The 16,228-nt window shown below is 48.3% G+C and overlaps 2 protein-coding genes across 3 annotated transcripts; both read left to right on the top strand.

Annotated features, from left to right (window-relative positions):
* The first annotated feature begins 336 nt into the window (after nucleotides 1–336).
* Nucleotides 337–10,476, top strand: VPS72 (vacuolar protein sorting 72 homolog). Its single transcript, XM_045790568.2, has 6 exons — nucleotides 337–543; nucleotides 4,046–4,198; nucleotides 4,383–4,497; nucleotides 4,885–5,061; nucleotides 9,450–9,594; nucleotides 9,908–10,476. Exons 1-6 carry the CDS (start codon nucleotides 427–429, stop codon nucleotides 10,293–10,295), a joined length of 1,095 nt encoding a protein of 364 aa, XP_045646524.1. The 5' UTR covers nucleotides 337–426; the 3' UTR covers nucleotides 10,296–10,476.
* Nucleotides 10,477–10,855: 379 nt separating this feature from the next.
* Nucleotides 10,856–15,578, top strand: TMOD4 (tropomodulin 4). 2 transcript variants are annotated; one of them, XM_045790571.2, is made up of 10 exons: nucleotides 10,856–10,991; nucleotides 12,023–12,187; nucleotides 12,395–12,551; nucleotides 12,868–12,984; nucleotides 13,526–13,615; nucleotides 13,782–13,912; nucleotides 14,013–14,120; nucleotides 14,517–14,660; nucleotides 14,918–15,062; nucleotides 15,460–15,578. In XM_045790571.2, the coding sequence occupies exons 2-10, from the start codon at nucleotides 12,065–12,067 to the stop codon at nucleotides 15,480–15,482; spliced, it is 1,038 nt and encodes a 345-aa protein (XP_045646527.1). In that variant the 5' UTR covers nucleotides 10,856–10,991; nucleotides 12,023–12,064; the 3' UTR covers nucleotides 15,483–15,578. The 2 variants fall into 2 exon arrangements, with proteins under 2 accessions (XP_045646527.1, XP_045646525.1); XM_045790569.2 differs by having other exon boundaries at nucleotides 10,866–11,019.
* Nucleotides 15,579–16,228: the final 650 nt, after the last annotated feature.

The following is a 16,228-nucleotide window of genomic DNA, read 5'->3' as shown; positions in this document are numbered from 1 at the left end:
TTAAAGATCTTTGAAAAGAGTGACCAAAAAATGGGTTTTTAGAAAAGTTCACTACTAGAAGCAGAATGGAAAACGGACTGGAGCAGACGGGGTCTGACCACTTCTAAGTGAACATTTGTTGACCCCAAATTCTGGACTTAGGGTAGTGAGGCTCCTGATGACACCGAGTCGAATCATTCCACGGTCCAGGTAGCAGCGAGCCAGGGCCGTGAGTTGGGGAGTGGTCTCCGCGTCCCCAGTGGGCGGGGCTGCAGAGAGAAGGTTTGGCTGACTCGACTGGAACCTCTCGATGCTCTGCTACTTCTGCCTGTGGGCGACGGGCTTCCGCCGTCGCCTGCCACCCGCAGGTAGTGGTGTCGAGCGCCGAGCTCCGACCGCCGCACTGGGCGAGGGGCTGCTGGTAGCGGCGCAGTCTCGGTAGGCAGTATGAGTTTGGCTGGGGGCCGGGCCCCCCGGAAGACCGCGGGGAATCGGCTTTCTGGGCTCCTGGAGGCAGAGGAGGAAGATGAGTTCTACCAGACGACTTATGGGGGTTTCACAGAGGCAAGAGCCGGGCCCAGGAAGAGGGAGGGGAGGAAGCTAAAAGGAGTCCTGAGCGGAGAAACCTCGGACAAAGAAGGGGGCGGGGAATGGAGAGGAGCCCTGGGGAGCTGATGCTAGAGACCGGGTGGGACAGTCGCCGGGGGATAAAATGGAGTCCTAGAGAGGAGAGTCCTGGATGGGGTTGCGGGGTCAGGGATGGAAGGGCTCTCCCGAGGCACCTCAGAATATGAAAGAAAGCAACTGTGTAATTCTCTAGTTGCATGTTTCACCGCACTTCTGACGTCTAACAACTTAGGCGAGCTCGTCGTAGTCACGCGGTATATACTCGTTGGCCCACTGCCTGGTTACCCCCCTGAAGTATAGAAAGGAATATATCTTTAAAATAGAGGGGCTTAGCCTACTCTTTTTTCAGCTTTCAAATCTCAGTGTAAATGTTAACTACCTTTCCTTGACTGCTCTAAAAAGTGGCCCATTTATTTCCTACATAGAATATATTTCAAATTGTAATTAGATTTGGTTTGCGTACTTGTTTATACTTTCCTAGTAGGTTGTAAGCTCTGTACGTTTAGAAATGGTCTGTTTTCTTCAACGGCATACGTCCATTCTCTGGATTGGATTGGCACTGGTACTGATTGAATCTATCCGTTCTTAAAATATCTGTTGAGAAGCGAGGGCAAGCCAACCACTGTTTTAAGTTCTAGGGAAGCAGAGAGTATTAAAAACACCACTTTCTTCTTCGTATTCCAGACCCCAGTGGGGGGGCCAGCTGGATTAACAGTTGAAATACTGTGTGATAAGGAGTAAAAAAACTGGTAAGCATAGGGTGCTGTGGTAACATGTGGGAGCCAGAGTCATTGGTCAGGATTGGCATCCCTGGGAGACATGATGTTTAAACTTACTACAGTATGAAAAGTAGGGGTTGGCTGGATGAGTAACAGTAGGGCTGGGAGCAGGGTGAGGAGAAAGGTTAACCCACCGAGGGGGTGGGGCAGAATATGTAAAGGTACTGAGTCTGATACATGCATGCCTATTTTCTTCTCCAAACCTTGTAGGAGAATAAAGGTTGGTAAGGCTGGAGGGAGTAGGCAAAGGCCAGATCATGGTGGGCCTTGTGAACCATGTTAAAGAGTTTTGCTTTTCATCCAGAGGACTGAGAAGATTCATCAAAGTACCATGATCAAATTTGTACTTTAGAATGCTCACTCTAATGAGGAGAGTGGTTTGAAGGAAGTAGTGGGAGTAGAGAAACATGGGCAGTAGGTTTCAAGACAAATTAAGGAAATTGAATCCACAGGACTTGATGACTGGGAGTCATTACTTACACTGCCCTGACTAACTATAGTTTAAAATAGAATGTTCTCATCCCTCCCCCAAAGGCCATTTTCCTATTCCTGTCATTTTACGAGTCGTTATTTAATATGTACCCTTCATGCTTCCAAAAAGGATTAAAGGAGGCTTACCATACAAACAAAAAGTAGGAACAGTAAAAATAGAGACAGGTCAGAAGTAATTGTACCAGGAGCCTCTGCTAAATTGGTGATAGCAATTGATATTAAATTTAGCCGTGAGCTTCCTGGCAGCCAAACCCTGAATTTCTTTTTTCAGTAAGAAAGAGACATATATGTTCTTTAAGAGAGAAAAATTTATTCAGCATTAAATCCCAGGAAGAGTTGCATCCTTATATAAGATATCTAGAGTAACGGATTTGGTAGATGATGTAGAAACATTCTCATCTAGTCATGCCTATTCATGACCCTTGATAAAAGCCAAAGGAATGGTAGTAAATCCCTAACAATGAAAGCATTTTGATTGGACACTAAAGCTAATGTGTAGTTGCACTACTCCGCTCTGGTGAGATGACTTAATACCAGGTTAGAGCTAGGGGATTAATGTGTTCCCAGGCTGTCTTTTACAAACATCAGTTGGGAGGAAATGATGGTCATCAGTGCAAGACCGAACTCTGGCTAGCTTGGAGTGTCAACTGTCTGTGCTATTTGCTTGCTTTGGCAGCAAGTGTACCAAGATTAGCCTGTTTGTCTACATCATTGATTGAAGAGAGAGCCACATGTTTGAGGTGCCACCCTGCCCAGTTGACTCCCCTGCCCTCAACTGTGTTTTTCCCTTTACTTTTCAATGTGGCTGCCATTCTATACTAACTTGTAGCCCCTCAATTCTAGGCGGTACGCCATGTTCTCTATTCCACTCGGCTAACCACCCCGGAGCTTTCTGAAACACCCCTTGTGTACAGTTTTTCTATCTCCCCAAACCTTCATTGACTCCCCATTATACAGAGTACTAGTACCCAATTATTTTTCTGTTCCAACACACCTGAAGAATGAAACATATTTCTCAGTAAAAGTTTACCTCAACAGTGATTATCAGTAGTGGGACGAGTAAGGAGAGGGACACAATTGAGAATCACTGGCCTGCAAATTAAAGTCATGAGTTTATCAGTCTGATATGTTAAGTTTCTTTATTGACTGGATGCAAGCTTTTCAAGTCTTCTAGCCTTATAGGGCAGTTACTGTTGGAAGAAGGCTGTGCTGGAGTCAAAGGTAGTCAGCTAGGAAGATTTCTTGCCCAAAACAAACCGTCTGCTTTACTTAGGTCTAAATCTTTATTCCATAAACAAGGTATACACATTCCTGCTTCTGCACCTTCGTTCTTGCTATTCCATCTACCCATGATACCTCTGCCCTCTTGGCTCTCTAAACACTACCAGTATTTTAAACCACAACTCAAATCCTCTGTGTTCTTTAGAGTCTAAAGCAGGGCTCAGCAAACCCTGACCTGCTGGCCAAATCTGGCCCACTACCCGTTCTGGCCCTTCACAGTAAAAGTTTGCCAACCCCGGCTCTAAAGGAATAAAGTCTAAAGTTTAGACCTTCCCAGACCACCAGTGTATGGGAAGTGTGCCCTCCTCTGAGCTCCTGTAACATTAAAAAAAAAAAAAAAAAATTATTTATTTATGAGAGAGAAAGGGGGGCAGAGGGAGAGGGAATCTTCAAGCAGACTCTCCACTGACCGTGGAGCCCAACACATGGCTCGGTCTCAGGACCCTGAGATCATGACCTAAGCTGAAATCAAGAGTTGGCTGCTTGACCATCTGAGCCACCCAGGCGCTCCTCCTGTAACATATTAGTACCATTTAGTACCATTTTATACTTTATAGTTGCCTTGTATTCAAACGTCCTTTTACAATTATGTCCTGTCCTCTGCCAGACTGTGAGACCCCTGAAGGTAGAGATCAAACCATATCTTTTTGTACCCCAGCACTTAACACAGTGTGCTACAGGTAAAGGGCAATCGATTAATGCTGGACAGGGTGGTGCTGGTGCCAAAGGCCATCAGCTTGGAAGGCTTCTTGCCTGAAGAAACTGAAGGGCTGGGCTGGGAAGGAGAGTGGAGCAACTCTCACATCAAGAAAGCAAAGAGATTCTGTTCCTGGAGGGGCACTGATGACTCCAGTGACAGTGAGAACCTCATCTCCCTATGTCCTCAGGAATCGGGAGATGATGAATATCAAGGGGACCAGTCAGACACAGAGGATGAGGTGGACTCCGACTTTGACATTGACGAAGGGGATGAACCATCCAGTGATGGAGAAGCAGAAGAGCCAAGAAGGAAGCGCCGAGTAGTCACCAAAGCATATAAGGTGCTGGGGGTATCCTGGTTTTCTTGGACTTACATAATTTCCCATAATCTCTGTTGTGCCCTTCATGAGGTCCCAGTACTCCACCCCTCCAACCACTCCAGTTTCCTACAGTGCTAGTTTTAAGATCCTCATCTTTCTCCTTATCACTTTTGTTCCCTGGTATCTGATTCCAATCTGTCCCCAGGAGCCTCTCAAGAGCTTGAGGCCTCGAAAGGTCAGCACTCCAGCTGGTAGCTCTCAGAAGGCCCGAGAAGAGAAGGCACTGCTGCCACTAGAACTACAGGATGATGGCTCTGACAGTGAGTGGAGGCGTTTGGGTCAATTGACAAAATTGGAACATAATAAAGTATTGTATCAGTGTTAAATTTACTAAAGTTGATTACTATGGTTATATAAGGAAAACCCTTATTCTTAGGGAATATACACGGAAGTATTTAGGGTCAAGAGCTAGGATGTGTGCAACTTAACCCTCAGATCATTTGGGAAAACACATGCAATGCAAATGGGGCAAAAGGTTAACAGGAGGTGATCTGAGTAAAGGATACATAGGTATTCTATGGACTCTTCTTGCAACTTTTTTGTAAGTTCGAAATGATTTCCAAATAAGTTTTAAAGTTAAAAAAATAAAGAAATAAAGGAGGTGGACATGAATTCAAAAATTTCTTCCTCTCTGACTTCTTTCCCAGGTCGGAAGTCCATGCGTCAGTCTACAGCTGAGCATACACGACAGACATTCCTTCGGGTACAAGAGAGGCAGGGCCAGTCACGGCGGCGAAAGGGGCCCCATTTTGAGCGGCCACTGACCCAGGAAGAGCTGCTCAGAGAGGCCAAGATCACAGAGGAGCTCAACTTACGTTCACTGGGTCAGTCTGGTTTTGAGAACAGAGGGCAGAGGGCTGAAGAGCATGAGAAAAGTGGAGCCTGGAGGACCTGAGCAGTTGGGAAGATGGAGATTTGGAACAAGGGAATCAAAAGAAGGAAGTGCAGAGAGTGGGATGAGGAGCAAGGAACAAGGCAGTTAGGAGGGCTCTGAAGTACAAGTTATATTGAAGAGAAAGTATTGGTATGAAATAAGAATTGCATAGAACTGAGTTCAAACCTAGTTGTACTGTTCGTTGGCTGTAAGACTACCAGCAAGTTACTTAAGTAAATCTACTTGTATCTCGCTGTCCTGGTTTACAAAGTGGGGTGATAATGCCTACTTTAATGATAATCATGAAAATTAGAAATTCACCAGAATTAGTTCATGAGATGAACTATTTTAAGTCAAAATTCTTTAAAATCTCTTCAGTTTATCTGCTGAGTACACAATCGTGTACAATAATAGATGTACAAAACATACATTTCTTTTTTTTCTTTTTTTTTTTTTTTAAGAGAAAGAATGCTGGGGAATTGGGGGCGGGGGAGGGGGGAGGAAAAGGGAAAGGGAGAGAGAGAATCTCACAACCTTGAGATCAAGACCTGAGCTGAAATCAGGGGGTTGGACGCTTAACTGATGGAGCCACCCAGGCACCCCAGAATACACATTTCTTTATAGGGTGTTGAGAGTCTTAAATCATGAGAGGTACATGAGGGAACAGTAAATTACACACCTCCCATCAAATGCTAAATGTAGGGCATACTTTCATTGGGTGAAATAACACAGAATCAACTGTAGTATTTAATTTGTTCTTTTTCTTTCTCTGTACACCCCTCCCCCAGTCAGTCTTTCTCTGATTTCTTTCTCTTAGGTGAGCAAGAATGTATAATTGAATGTTTATAGCCCAAATGTGGAGTGGAAGATTGTTTACACAGAATATCTGGGACCCAACCCATTCCACTTTTATATTTCTCAAATTTAGATAACTCCGAAAGAACACAATGATTGAGAAAAGATTTATTTCAGTTCCAACATCTTCAGGATGTGTTTTCATGATTGTTTCATTATATTGATTTTAAATCGGATATTTAATCTTCATCTGTATGATGGTAATTCAGTACTTTCAAACAGTAGCTGTCCCTCAAATGACTGAGAACCATCACAAACCGTGAGGTGACCTTGATGTCACAAATTATAGTCCACATCCTTTGACCTCATTGGTTGGTTTGGACCACTGTGAGGAGGGTAACTCCCAGGCTTCTTATATAGTAGCTGACACAGGAGACTCTGCAGAAGCAGGTTCAGCAGGGGGGAAGTAAGTTCGTTTTTGAACTTGTTGAATTTGAGCAGTCTGGGAACAGTCCAGGCAGTGCTGAGAGTTCAGTTCAATATACACATCCAGGTTTGGACAAAAGATCTGGGCCGGAAACAAATTTGAAAGTCTGTAGAGTACAGATAGCATCGGTGACATTGGAGTGGTCAGATCAGCCAGGCAGAAAGCATGGGGAAGAGAAGAGAGAGGCCAAAGAGAATCCTGCAGACACTAGAATGTAATGGGCTCATATATGAGGAGCTTAGCAGTGGCCAGAGAGTTGGAGAACTCCAGGAGAATTGCCTTAAGAATGCCAAGCAAAGAGAATGTTTGCGAGAGAGTCTCTTCTGAATGCTGCAGAGATGCCACTCAGGAGAACTGAGACATTTCCATTTGTTTTGGTGACAAAGAGGTCAGAGATGACCTTAAGGAGCACTGTTTGGGGACGATGCCATTTTGAAGCAGGCTTAAAAAGTTTGGCTATGAAGGATGGAAGAAGGAATGAAAGCTATAGGGTCTGGGGTCAATGCAGAGTTTTCCTTGTTTGTTTTATTCAAAGATTGGAGGAACTGTGTCTTTGGTGAGAAGCACCTGAGTTTAATGATAGGGAAGAAAGAAAGGAGTTAATAGTGCGGGTTTTTGGAGAAGTGAGAGGTGGAGGGAAGGGGTAGCTAGAGCACAGGTGGAGTAATTGGCTTAGGGGAGGGAGGGAGGGAGGATGGCTTCTAGTTGGAGGTTAGTAAACCCACAGCAGGATGTTGGAGTGGTTCTCATCTAATGTCTTTTAGGCACTATCACCTGTCAGGTGTTGAAAGAGTTGAAAGCTCGAGGAGAGTGAAGAGTGTTTGAAATAGTTGAGATAGAATATTCTGCTGACGTTAGGGGAGTCTGTTGAATTTTGGGAACAGGCGTTCATGGTAGTTCCAGTCTACCCCGTTGCGTAATATTTCTCCAGGAGCACTCAGCAATCCAGGTCTGGGCCAGGGAGTTCCGACTGATGGGAGTGACTGAAATAATAGGAACCTAACCTTGAATTACAAAGGAAAATGAAGACTGGAGGGGGCTGCCAGGTAGAGAGAATGTGGAGAGGTCTGCGTACAGGAGGTATCAAGGAGGAACAGAGGTATCTAGAATAGGGAGCAAACAGACTCAAAGGATAGGACGTTGTGGCCAGAGCCTCGGATGTGTGATTGTAGTGTGTCAGAGCTGGGGCGGTTCCAGGCACTCACAAAGTACAGGCTGTGGCTGTCGCGGAATGGAATAACTCAAGTGCCATGGACAGGAAAATAGGTAAGAGATGAGATTGGTAAAGAAACTGCGGGGATGGGATATTGAAGGGGTTACCTGTGTACACGTTGAGGTCACCAGGGTGAAAGGAGTTGGGTGGAAAGGATGAGCGGAAATCATTGCCCAAGTCCTCAGTGAGTGAGCGACCGAGCATGACAGGAAGGAGAGGTGATCTAGCCTGGTGGCGTAAGTCTCAGAAGGGAAGCGGGTTTGCAGATGGGTAGAGGAGCAGTGATCTAAAGCTGCGGCGTGGGTTCAACAGGACGCAGGCGCACCCTGCTTGGGATGTGGCAGCACGAGCAGCCTCCACCAGAGGGCTGCAGGGGGAGTGGTGGCCTGATGGGGTGACAGGCTTTCAGGAAGACTAGTTGTGGAAGGCATGCTGAGTGAGGAACTTGAGGACATAGATGAATTGGCTGATTATGGAGCAGGATTTCCAGAAGGTACGGGGAAGTGTCTGAAAGGAGAAAGGTTGGAAGGTTGGTTGAAGGGAAAGAAAGCAATATTACCAACCAGAATTCCAAGTACAAAAGAGGCTAAATCATTGGTGGGGTTTCCAGAGCACACTTTTCTGGTCTGACTTTATCTAGAGGATTGTACACACATTTAGGAAACAGAAATTTGGAGTTCATTCAGAGGAAAGGGACAGGAATATTTTGGCCTATTGAGCATTAACAAATACTTGTTAAGTGCCTGTAATGTGCAGAACACTGCATGGCCCTGATAATATGTAGATGATATGAGTCACAGTCCTTGCCCTTGAGGGGGAAACGTGTGTACCAACCATGAACTGCCACAGCGCAGTGTCACAGGTCCAGCCAGGGGACGGTGGCGAATTAGAGGAGCGCTCAGAAGGAGAGGCAGTCATTCCGCTCAGCTCAGTGTTGCCACATGACAATACACATGCAGAGTTGCCGGATTTTCTTGTTATTTTAAGAGGAACCAGAAATCTCTGTATTTAAATGTAATTTCCTTAGGGCGCCTGGGTAGCTCAGTCAGTTAAGCATCCAGCTCTTGATTTCAGCTCAGGTCATGATCTCAGGGTCCCGGGATCGAACTCCATATCGGGCTCCAAGCTCATTAGGGAATCCGCTTAAGGATTCTCTCCCTCTCTCCGTCCTCCCTTGTGCTCACTCACTCTCTCCCCTCCCCCAAATAAATAAATCTTAAAAAAAAAACAATGCAATACCAAACAGATCACGCAGAACGCTTAAGTGGGCTGCTCAGCTTGCACCCGTCTGAGAGTGTATCACAAAACCGTAATGGCTCGATGAAACGGGCATTATGATCAGCCTAGAGAGACATGGACACTAATTTCAATTGTGTAAAGGACTGTCATGGGGAAGACAGATTAGACCTGCGTCCTTTACAGCCCAAAAAGGTAAAAGTGTCATCAGACATCATATGTCAGCTTAAAATAGGAAGGAACTCTGTAACGACGAAAGATGTGTGAAGACAGCACGCTGCTCTTGCTGGGAGCAAGCAGACAGGGCAGCCATAGAGGAATGTGGAGGGAAACAGCAGGCTTCTTATCCAACGGTCCCTTCTAGATCTGAAGTCCCACTGTTCTGAGTGCACGAGGAACCAAGTGGACAGGAGAAGCGGGCAGGGAGGATGTTGGGGGCAAGCAGAAAATGTCAGAAGTACAGGTGCTAGGGGCCTTCAGAGGATTTGTGTGAACGGCTTAGACAGGGACTAGACAGCCAGGAAGGCCATCGAAAGACTGTGGGACAGAAGTGGTGTGGGCACAGGGGGAACTCACCATCCCCTCATTCCTTCCTTTGACCCTGAAGAGACATACGAGAGGCTCGAGGCTGACAAAAAGAAGCAGGTGCACAAGAAACGGAAGTGCCCTGGGCCCATAATCACCTATCACTCCGTGACGGTGCCGCTTGTTGGGGAGCCAGGCCCTAAAGAAGAGAATGTGGATGTGGAAGGGTGAGTGTGTCATAGGGAAGAAGGGGAGAGAGCCTTCTCCCTGCCCTCCTCAGCTCTCCTCACACAGCTCTCTCTAACACGCAGGTGTCCTTCAGAGTCCTCTTCCCTCAGCTCTGTGTTTCTTTCTTTTAGCTTCTCCCCTCTCTCTCCAGTTTTTCCATCCAGCCCAGCTTGCTCTACCCCATGTGTCACTTAGATTCTCTCAGAAGGTTCCCATCTCTGTCTGCTTCCTCTCTTTCCTTGCCTGTCTGATCTCTGTGTCTATTGTTTTCTCTCCTCAGAGGTTTTTCTGTTTTTTTGTCTCTCCCCTTAGACTGGATCCTGCTCCCGCCGCTTCTGCACTGACTCCCCGTCCTGGCACTGGGCCTGTCGTCCCTCCAGCTCGCTGCTCCCGTACCTTCATCACTTTTAGTGATGATGCAACATTTGAGGAATGGTTTCCCCAAGGGCGGCCCCCAAAGGTCCCTGTTCGGGAGGTCTGCCCTGTGACCCATCGGCCAGCCCTGTACCGGGACCCTGTCACAGACATCCCCTATGCCACTGCTCGAGCCTTCAAGATCATCCGTGAGGCCTACAAGAAGTACATCACTGCCCACGGACTGCCGCCCACTGCCTCTGCACTGGGCCCTGGCCCGCCTCCTCCTGAGCCCCTCCCTGGTTCTGGGCCCCGAGCCTTGCGCCAGAAAATTGTCATCAAATAAGGAGATGTTGCGTCCTTGGAAACCTCTTCCCTGCCCTGACTTGGGGCTCTTCACGTTTCCCCTTCTTTCCCTGCCTTCTTTGTCAACTCTGAGCTTTGCCCAGCCCTTTTCTATATTTCTTTCCCCGCAGTTCCTACTGGTTTTGTGTTTTTTAATCTAATAAAAGAGGAAGATCCCCTTGGTCTGGTGTCTGATCTAGAGTTGGGAGCAAGAAGTCTTTGTGAATGTCTGAGTATATATGGGTCTTCATTTTGTTTAATAGCGTTTATTGAGAGCTTCCCATTTTAAATTCTAAGTATTCGTTCTTCCAGCTGGATTATAAACACCTTTAAATTAGACATCCAAACAAAATTCTTATACTTACCTTTATATCACCTTATATTCACTCCTTTGAATATAGCAAGGCACCAAATGAGTAGGAACTATGTGATTCTCCTAGAACAGTTTCTAGGACTCAGGCTTCTACGCAGAAGGGAAGGAAGTGCCATGGCTATTAGCGGCCACTAGAGGCTCTCAGGGCTGGGCAGGGTATGGGGGCTGTGTATATGTGATCTCCCACTACCCCCCACCTGGCCAGAGCTAAAATAATAAAATGCTGAGCTCACTGTTCCCCCACCCTCTTCCCCGGCACCGGGCTCCTCCTGCTGCTGGGACAGTACTCCAGTAGCACTGACAGACCAACCGACAGAAGGGGAGGTGAGAAGGGAGGTGGCCACCAGGACTGGTAGGTGGGGAAGGCAGGGGGCTTATGGATCAGAGCCTGGTGGGAGATGGGAGGAGAGGGGTGGCTCCTATTGGGAATGATACAAAGTGTGTCTTTGTCCCTCGGCATATGTTTCTGCCACCGTCCGTCCTCTTAACCGTAGTTTACATTGTCAATGCAAGTATCTCACACACGTTCTGGATCTTTCATATTTGGCATGGTGTGTATATGTAGCTTGTGTGTATTTCCCATAATGTAAAAGACTGTAAAAGTTTAATCTTCCCACTGTTTTTAGAGAAACTTTATCGCATTTAGAAGGCACTTCCCACCCACTGGCCTGGTGTCACCTTCCCGTCCAAAGCCAGGGACAAATTATGGGGACTCAGTCCCTTCTCCTGAAACCATACCACCCTTCCCCCAACCTGGAAGTCCCCCAGCTCCTCTGAGCCCTTGCTTTCCCTTGGGATTTAGAGTTTTAGCAAACATAGAAAATGAAATCTTGATTCCCCCACAATAAAAGAGGAAATGAGTAGGGTAAGAGGACAGTCTCATTTCCCCTCAACCCCCTTTGCTTTCTTAAACCAGTTTAGGAAAAAGCCTGGATTATGGGGAAGAGAGGAGAAATTTCCCTGAAGCTTTCTGTATGCCCCCCTTCCTTTCAATAGGAACTGGGCATGGGGCCAGCTGTGTTGGCAGAGGCCCTGGCAGCTGTGCTTGGGCAAGAGGCACCAACGGGCGAGGTTATAGGGGAGGGTCCTGCCAGGATTTCTCTGTCAGACAATGGGCAGACAAATCCAGCTTGGATGCCTGGGATCCCCATCCAGAGTGGTTGAAGCTGGGGAAGCAGGAAGAAGGAAGCTCTGATTCTAACCAAACAACCTAACCTTCCCCCATCTTTCCATGCCCAACTAGATTTCTAACCTCCAAGGCATCTAGTTCACCGTTCTGCCCCCTGGCTGGTCTGTGTCCTGCTGCGTCTGTGTACATCTTTCCATTATCCAATCACTTTCCCCATGTCCCCCAGGCTCCGTGAGTGCCACACAGTGGGGAGGGGGTGGGGGCCATCATGTCATCGTATCAGAAGGAACTGGAGAAATACAGAGACATAGATGAAGATGAGATCCTAAGGACCTTGAGCCCCGAGGAGCTAGAGCAGCTGGACTGCGAGCTACAGGAGATGGACCCCGAGGTAGGGGCCCCGGCACAGGGAACCAGGAGCAGTCTCCAGGCATTTGGGAAGGGTGAGGGGCCCTGGGCGGCTAAGACCAGGGCTGCCTACAGGGCTTGGAGTCCCAAGGGGGCCAGGGAAAAGGTGTCTGTAGATGCTTTAGGGACCCCTGGAGGTACCCCAGATCAGAGAAGCGGTCTGACTTGCTCCCCAAAACTCATCCCTAAGAACATGCTCCTGCCAGCTGGACTAAGACAACGTGACCAGACAAAGAAGAGTCCAACGGGGCCGCTGGACCGGGATGCCCTTTTGCAGTACCTGGAGCAGCAGGCACTAGAGGTCAAAGAGCGTGATGACTTGGTGCCCTTCACAGGCGAGAAGAAGGGTACGGAAACCCTAACAACCATGCCTACCAAAACCCAAATGGTTGTTTCTCAAGTGTACCCCCTCCAGCTTCCCTCTCACCTTCCAGCTCCTAGCTGCCCAGGGACTCCGCCACCCTGACACCTACATGCCATCATTCACTCTTCGACTTTTAGAAGAGGTCAAGGGACCCAGAGTTCTGAGCTGGTAGACAACTCAGGCTTTCCAGTGGCCCCTAATGACCCAGACCTCCACCTCCTGGAGAAGGAAAGGAAGCTGGAGACCAGGATCTTAGGAGGAATGATCTCTACCTGAACCATCCTTCATCTCCCCATCAGGGAAACCCTATATTCAGCCCAAGAGAGAAATTCCTGTACAGGAGCAGATCACTCTGGAGCCCGAACTGGAAGAGGCACTGGCCAATGCGACGGATGCGGAAATGTGTGATATTGCAGGTGGGCAGCCGTGGCAAGCTGAGGGTGGGGACACCAGGGGCAGGGGTTCCGACCCAGGGCATGGGACTAGAGAGGAAGGCCCTGAATAGGACACGGATGTTAGAGAAAGCCTCAGGTCGTGGTTTTTAATTTCTTGTTTATATATTCACTCATTCGTTTTTTAATTTAACAAGTTCACATCTCAAAGGCAATTTTACAGGGATTTTAAAGCAGAAAAAAGTGGAACTATCCTGGCTGAAAACAGGAGGAAGTCTGACAGACTCCCTCACCCTTTTTTCCTTTTTTTTTTTCTCTCTGAATGTGAAACACTGTCGTTTTTCCCTCCCTTACCCTCTAGGGGTTCCTTAGGGACCTTTCCTTAGCCCTGTCTCAAAGTTTTACAAACCACCACCTTAAGCAGTTCATGGAAGGGAACTCGGGACGTAGGGAGAGTGGGAACCTCGTTGGAAGAGTGGAAGAGGCTTTAAAACTACCACCGCTTCAGAATGAGGACGGAGGGGGACTGGTAACAACCTCCACCCCCTGTCCTTGCTCTCTCCAGCCATTCTGGGCATGTACACACTGATGAGCAACAAGCAGTACTACGACGCCATCTGCAGCGGAGAGATCTGCAACACGGAAGGCATCAGCAGTGAGTGGGTCCGGGGGCATGGCAGGCAGTCCCAAGGTCTGAGGAAAGGTAGCAAAGGGTGAAACGGGGGTCACGGAGAGAATGTGGTACACGAATAATAAGAGAACCAATGGGGAGGAGATTGTGGGGGACATGTTGGGGTTTCCTTGTGGCCCTCACCCACCAGGTGTGGTGCAGCCTGACAAGTATAAGCCAGTGCCAGATGAGCCCCCAAATCCTACGAACATCGAGGAGATCCTAAAGAGTGTTCGAAACAATGACAAGGAGCTGGAGGAGGTGAACCTCAATAACATACAGGTATCTGACCCCCCCAATCTTCAAATAATAAATTCCCATTTAACCATGTGAGTCCCAGATATGTGAGTCCCTTAGCCTGCCATCTCTTCCCCTCCGACAGGACATCCCGATACCCATGCTGACTGAGTTATGTGAGGCAATGAAGACAAACACGTACGTCCGGAGCTTCAGTCTGGTGGCCACAAGGAGTGGTGACCCCATCGCCAACGTAAGGCAACTTGAAATTCCCTAGCCCTCTCCCCATACCTTGACATGTACCCCTGCCAGGGCTGTCGTGAGGGGTTATGCTGGGGGCGCTACTCCCATCGTGTTCTCTTAGGGTAGCCTGATGGAGACTCCACCCTCGGTCCTATGGCTCATTGCTCTGAAATCCTCAGATCGCCTTCTCAGAGAGCCGCAGCCCTTTCAGCCCACCAGCTCCACCGCACGCTTAACCTCCGTGTTTTGCCTACTACCTGCGCTCCCTTCCGTCTCCCTCTAGCCCCACCCACAGCTCCTCAAGGACCCTTCTCAAAGAGCTGTGTTCTTTCTTGCTCCTGTTCTTCCTCTCCTCAGTCATCTGTGAAACTATCCCCTAATCCTAACCCAAGTCCCTACTACCCAGGCGGTGGCAGACATGTTGCGTGAGAACCGTAGCCTACGGAGCCTGAACATTGAATCCAACTTCATCAGCAGCACAGGGCTCATGGCTGTGCTGAAGGCAGTTCGGGAAAATGCCACACTCACTGAGCTCCGTGTAGACAACCAGGTCAGCATTCCCTTCCCCTGGTCTTTGCATTCAGCTATTTTCACTGAGTCTCTTCCGTGGGGCAGCCACTGGGTCAGGATCTCATCTGATCTTATCTGAACTCTCCTCTTCATTGTCTCTATGAAGGGAGCCAAGTCAGTACCTCTCATCACCCACTGTGACGAAACAAGCTTCTCTGTCCCCCCAGTGGTTGGTGGTGTGGGACAATGAACAACACAGAGAGGGTGGCTGACAGGTCTCCTCTCTCCCTCTCCCAGCGCCAGTGGCCTGGTGACGCAGTGGAGATGGAGATGGCCACCGTGCTTGAACAATGTCCCTCCATTGTTCGCTTTGGCTACCACTTTACACAGCAGGGGCCACGAGCTCGGGCAGCCCAGGCCATGACCCGGAACAATGAACTACGTGAGTAAATGCAGACATGTTGTGTGGGGGAAAGGGCAAGGAGGTAGTGGGTCCTCCTGAAAGCTGACTTAGTGACTAATAGCCTGGGGTGCTGCCAAAACAACAGTCACGTGAGAAGTCCATAAGTGACCAGAAAGTAGACAGAAAAGTCCCCTGCCCCAAATTTATACCTGTAGAAAGGTGGAAAAGAATCTAGACATACCTGTTTGTGGGCATGGTATTTTTACTTGCCATGTCGTTCCTTATTTGGCTTTGTTAATGTGGGGTGCGCATGCTTGCTGGCCTAAGACATTACCTATTTATGAGTCTGGCCAAGGAACTGGAAAGGGGAAGAAGAGCACTCTTGTAGGAAGCAAGAGATGGAACAAAGACTTGTGTTTACTCTTTCCTGTTACAGGTCGCCAGCAAAAAAAGAGATAACACTACCTTTTCCTTTACCAACTAGAGCTGGGAGCCATGAATGCCTAAATCCTCATCTCTCCCCCTTCCTGTAAATAAAGGCCCTTCTGTCCACTCTGCCTGCCTCCTTCCTTGGGCTTTGGGTGGGAATCTTGGCGCTAACCCCCAAGGGTTACTGCCAGTTCATCAGGGGATTATTTATACTCTGGGGATCAGCAGGCAGGGAGGTTCAAGTTACTAGGCGGAGGTGGGGGAGCTCCCTCCCTTGGTGTTCCCCATAGCCCTGCCAATGCCAGTTAGTCCCTTCTGCTCTCATAGGGTACCTACCCCAGCCCTCTTTCCAGATGTGGCCAGGCCCCCTGGCGCCTATCCACAACCCTCATGTGATCTGAAGGAGGAAAGGACTTTGAGTGGAGGTGGGGAAGAAGGCAGACAACATGAAGGGCAAAGACCTCCTTCTGACAGACTTATTAATAGGGCATCGGGCTGCGTGCAGCTGACGCTTGGCATGACATTGGTGGAAGGTGGGGGAGGGGTTGGAAGTATGGGGAGCCGTGTACATTGCAGGGAAGAGTTAGCCAGGCTGAGAATGCAGATTTGAAATCCTGAAATGGGGGGCACCTGGGTGGCTCAGTCACTTAAGCATCTGACTCTTGATCTCAGCTCAGGTCTTGATCTCGGGGTCGTGAGTTCAAGCTCCACGCTGGGTGTGCAGCCTACTTAAAAAAAATCCACCAATAAAATCCTGAAATGGGACAAGGAAGCAG

This window comes from Ursus americanus, chromosome 12, assembly GCF_024610735.1.
Source record: "Ursus americanus isolate L20-20 chromosome 12, mUrsAme1.1.p, whole genome shotgun sequence".
NCBI classification, from domain to species: Eukaryota; Metazoa; Chordata; class Mammalia; order Carnivora; family Ursidae; genus Ursus; species Ursus americanus.
This window is presented reverse-complemented; position numbering and strand designations above follow the sequence as displayed.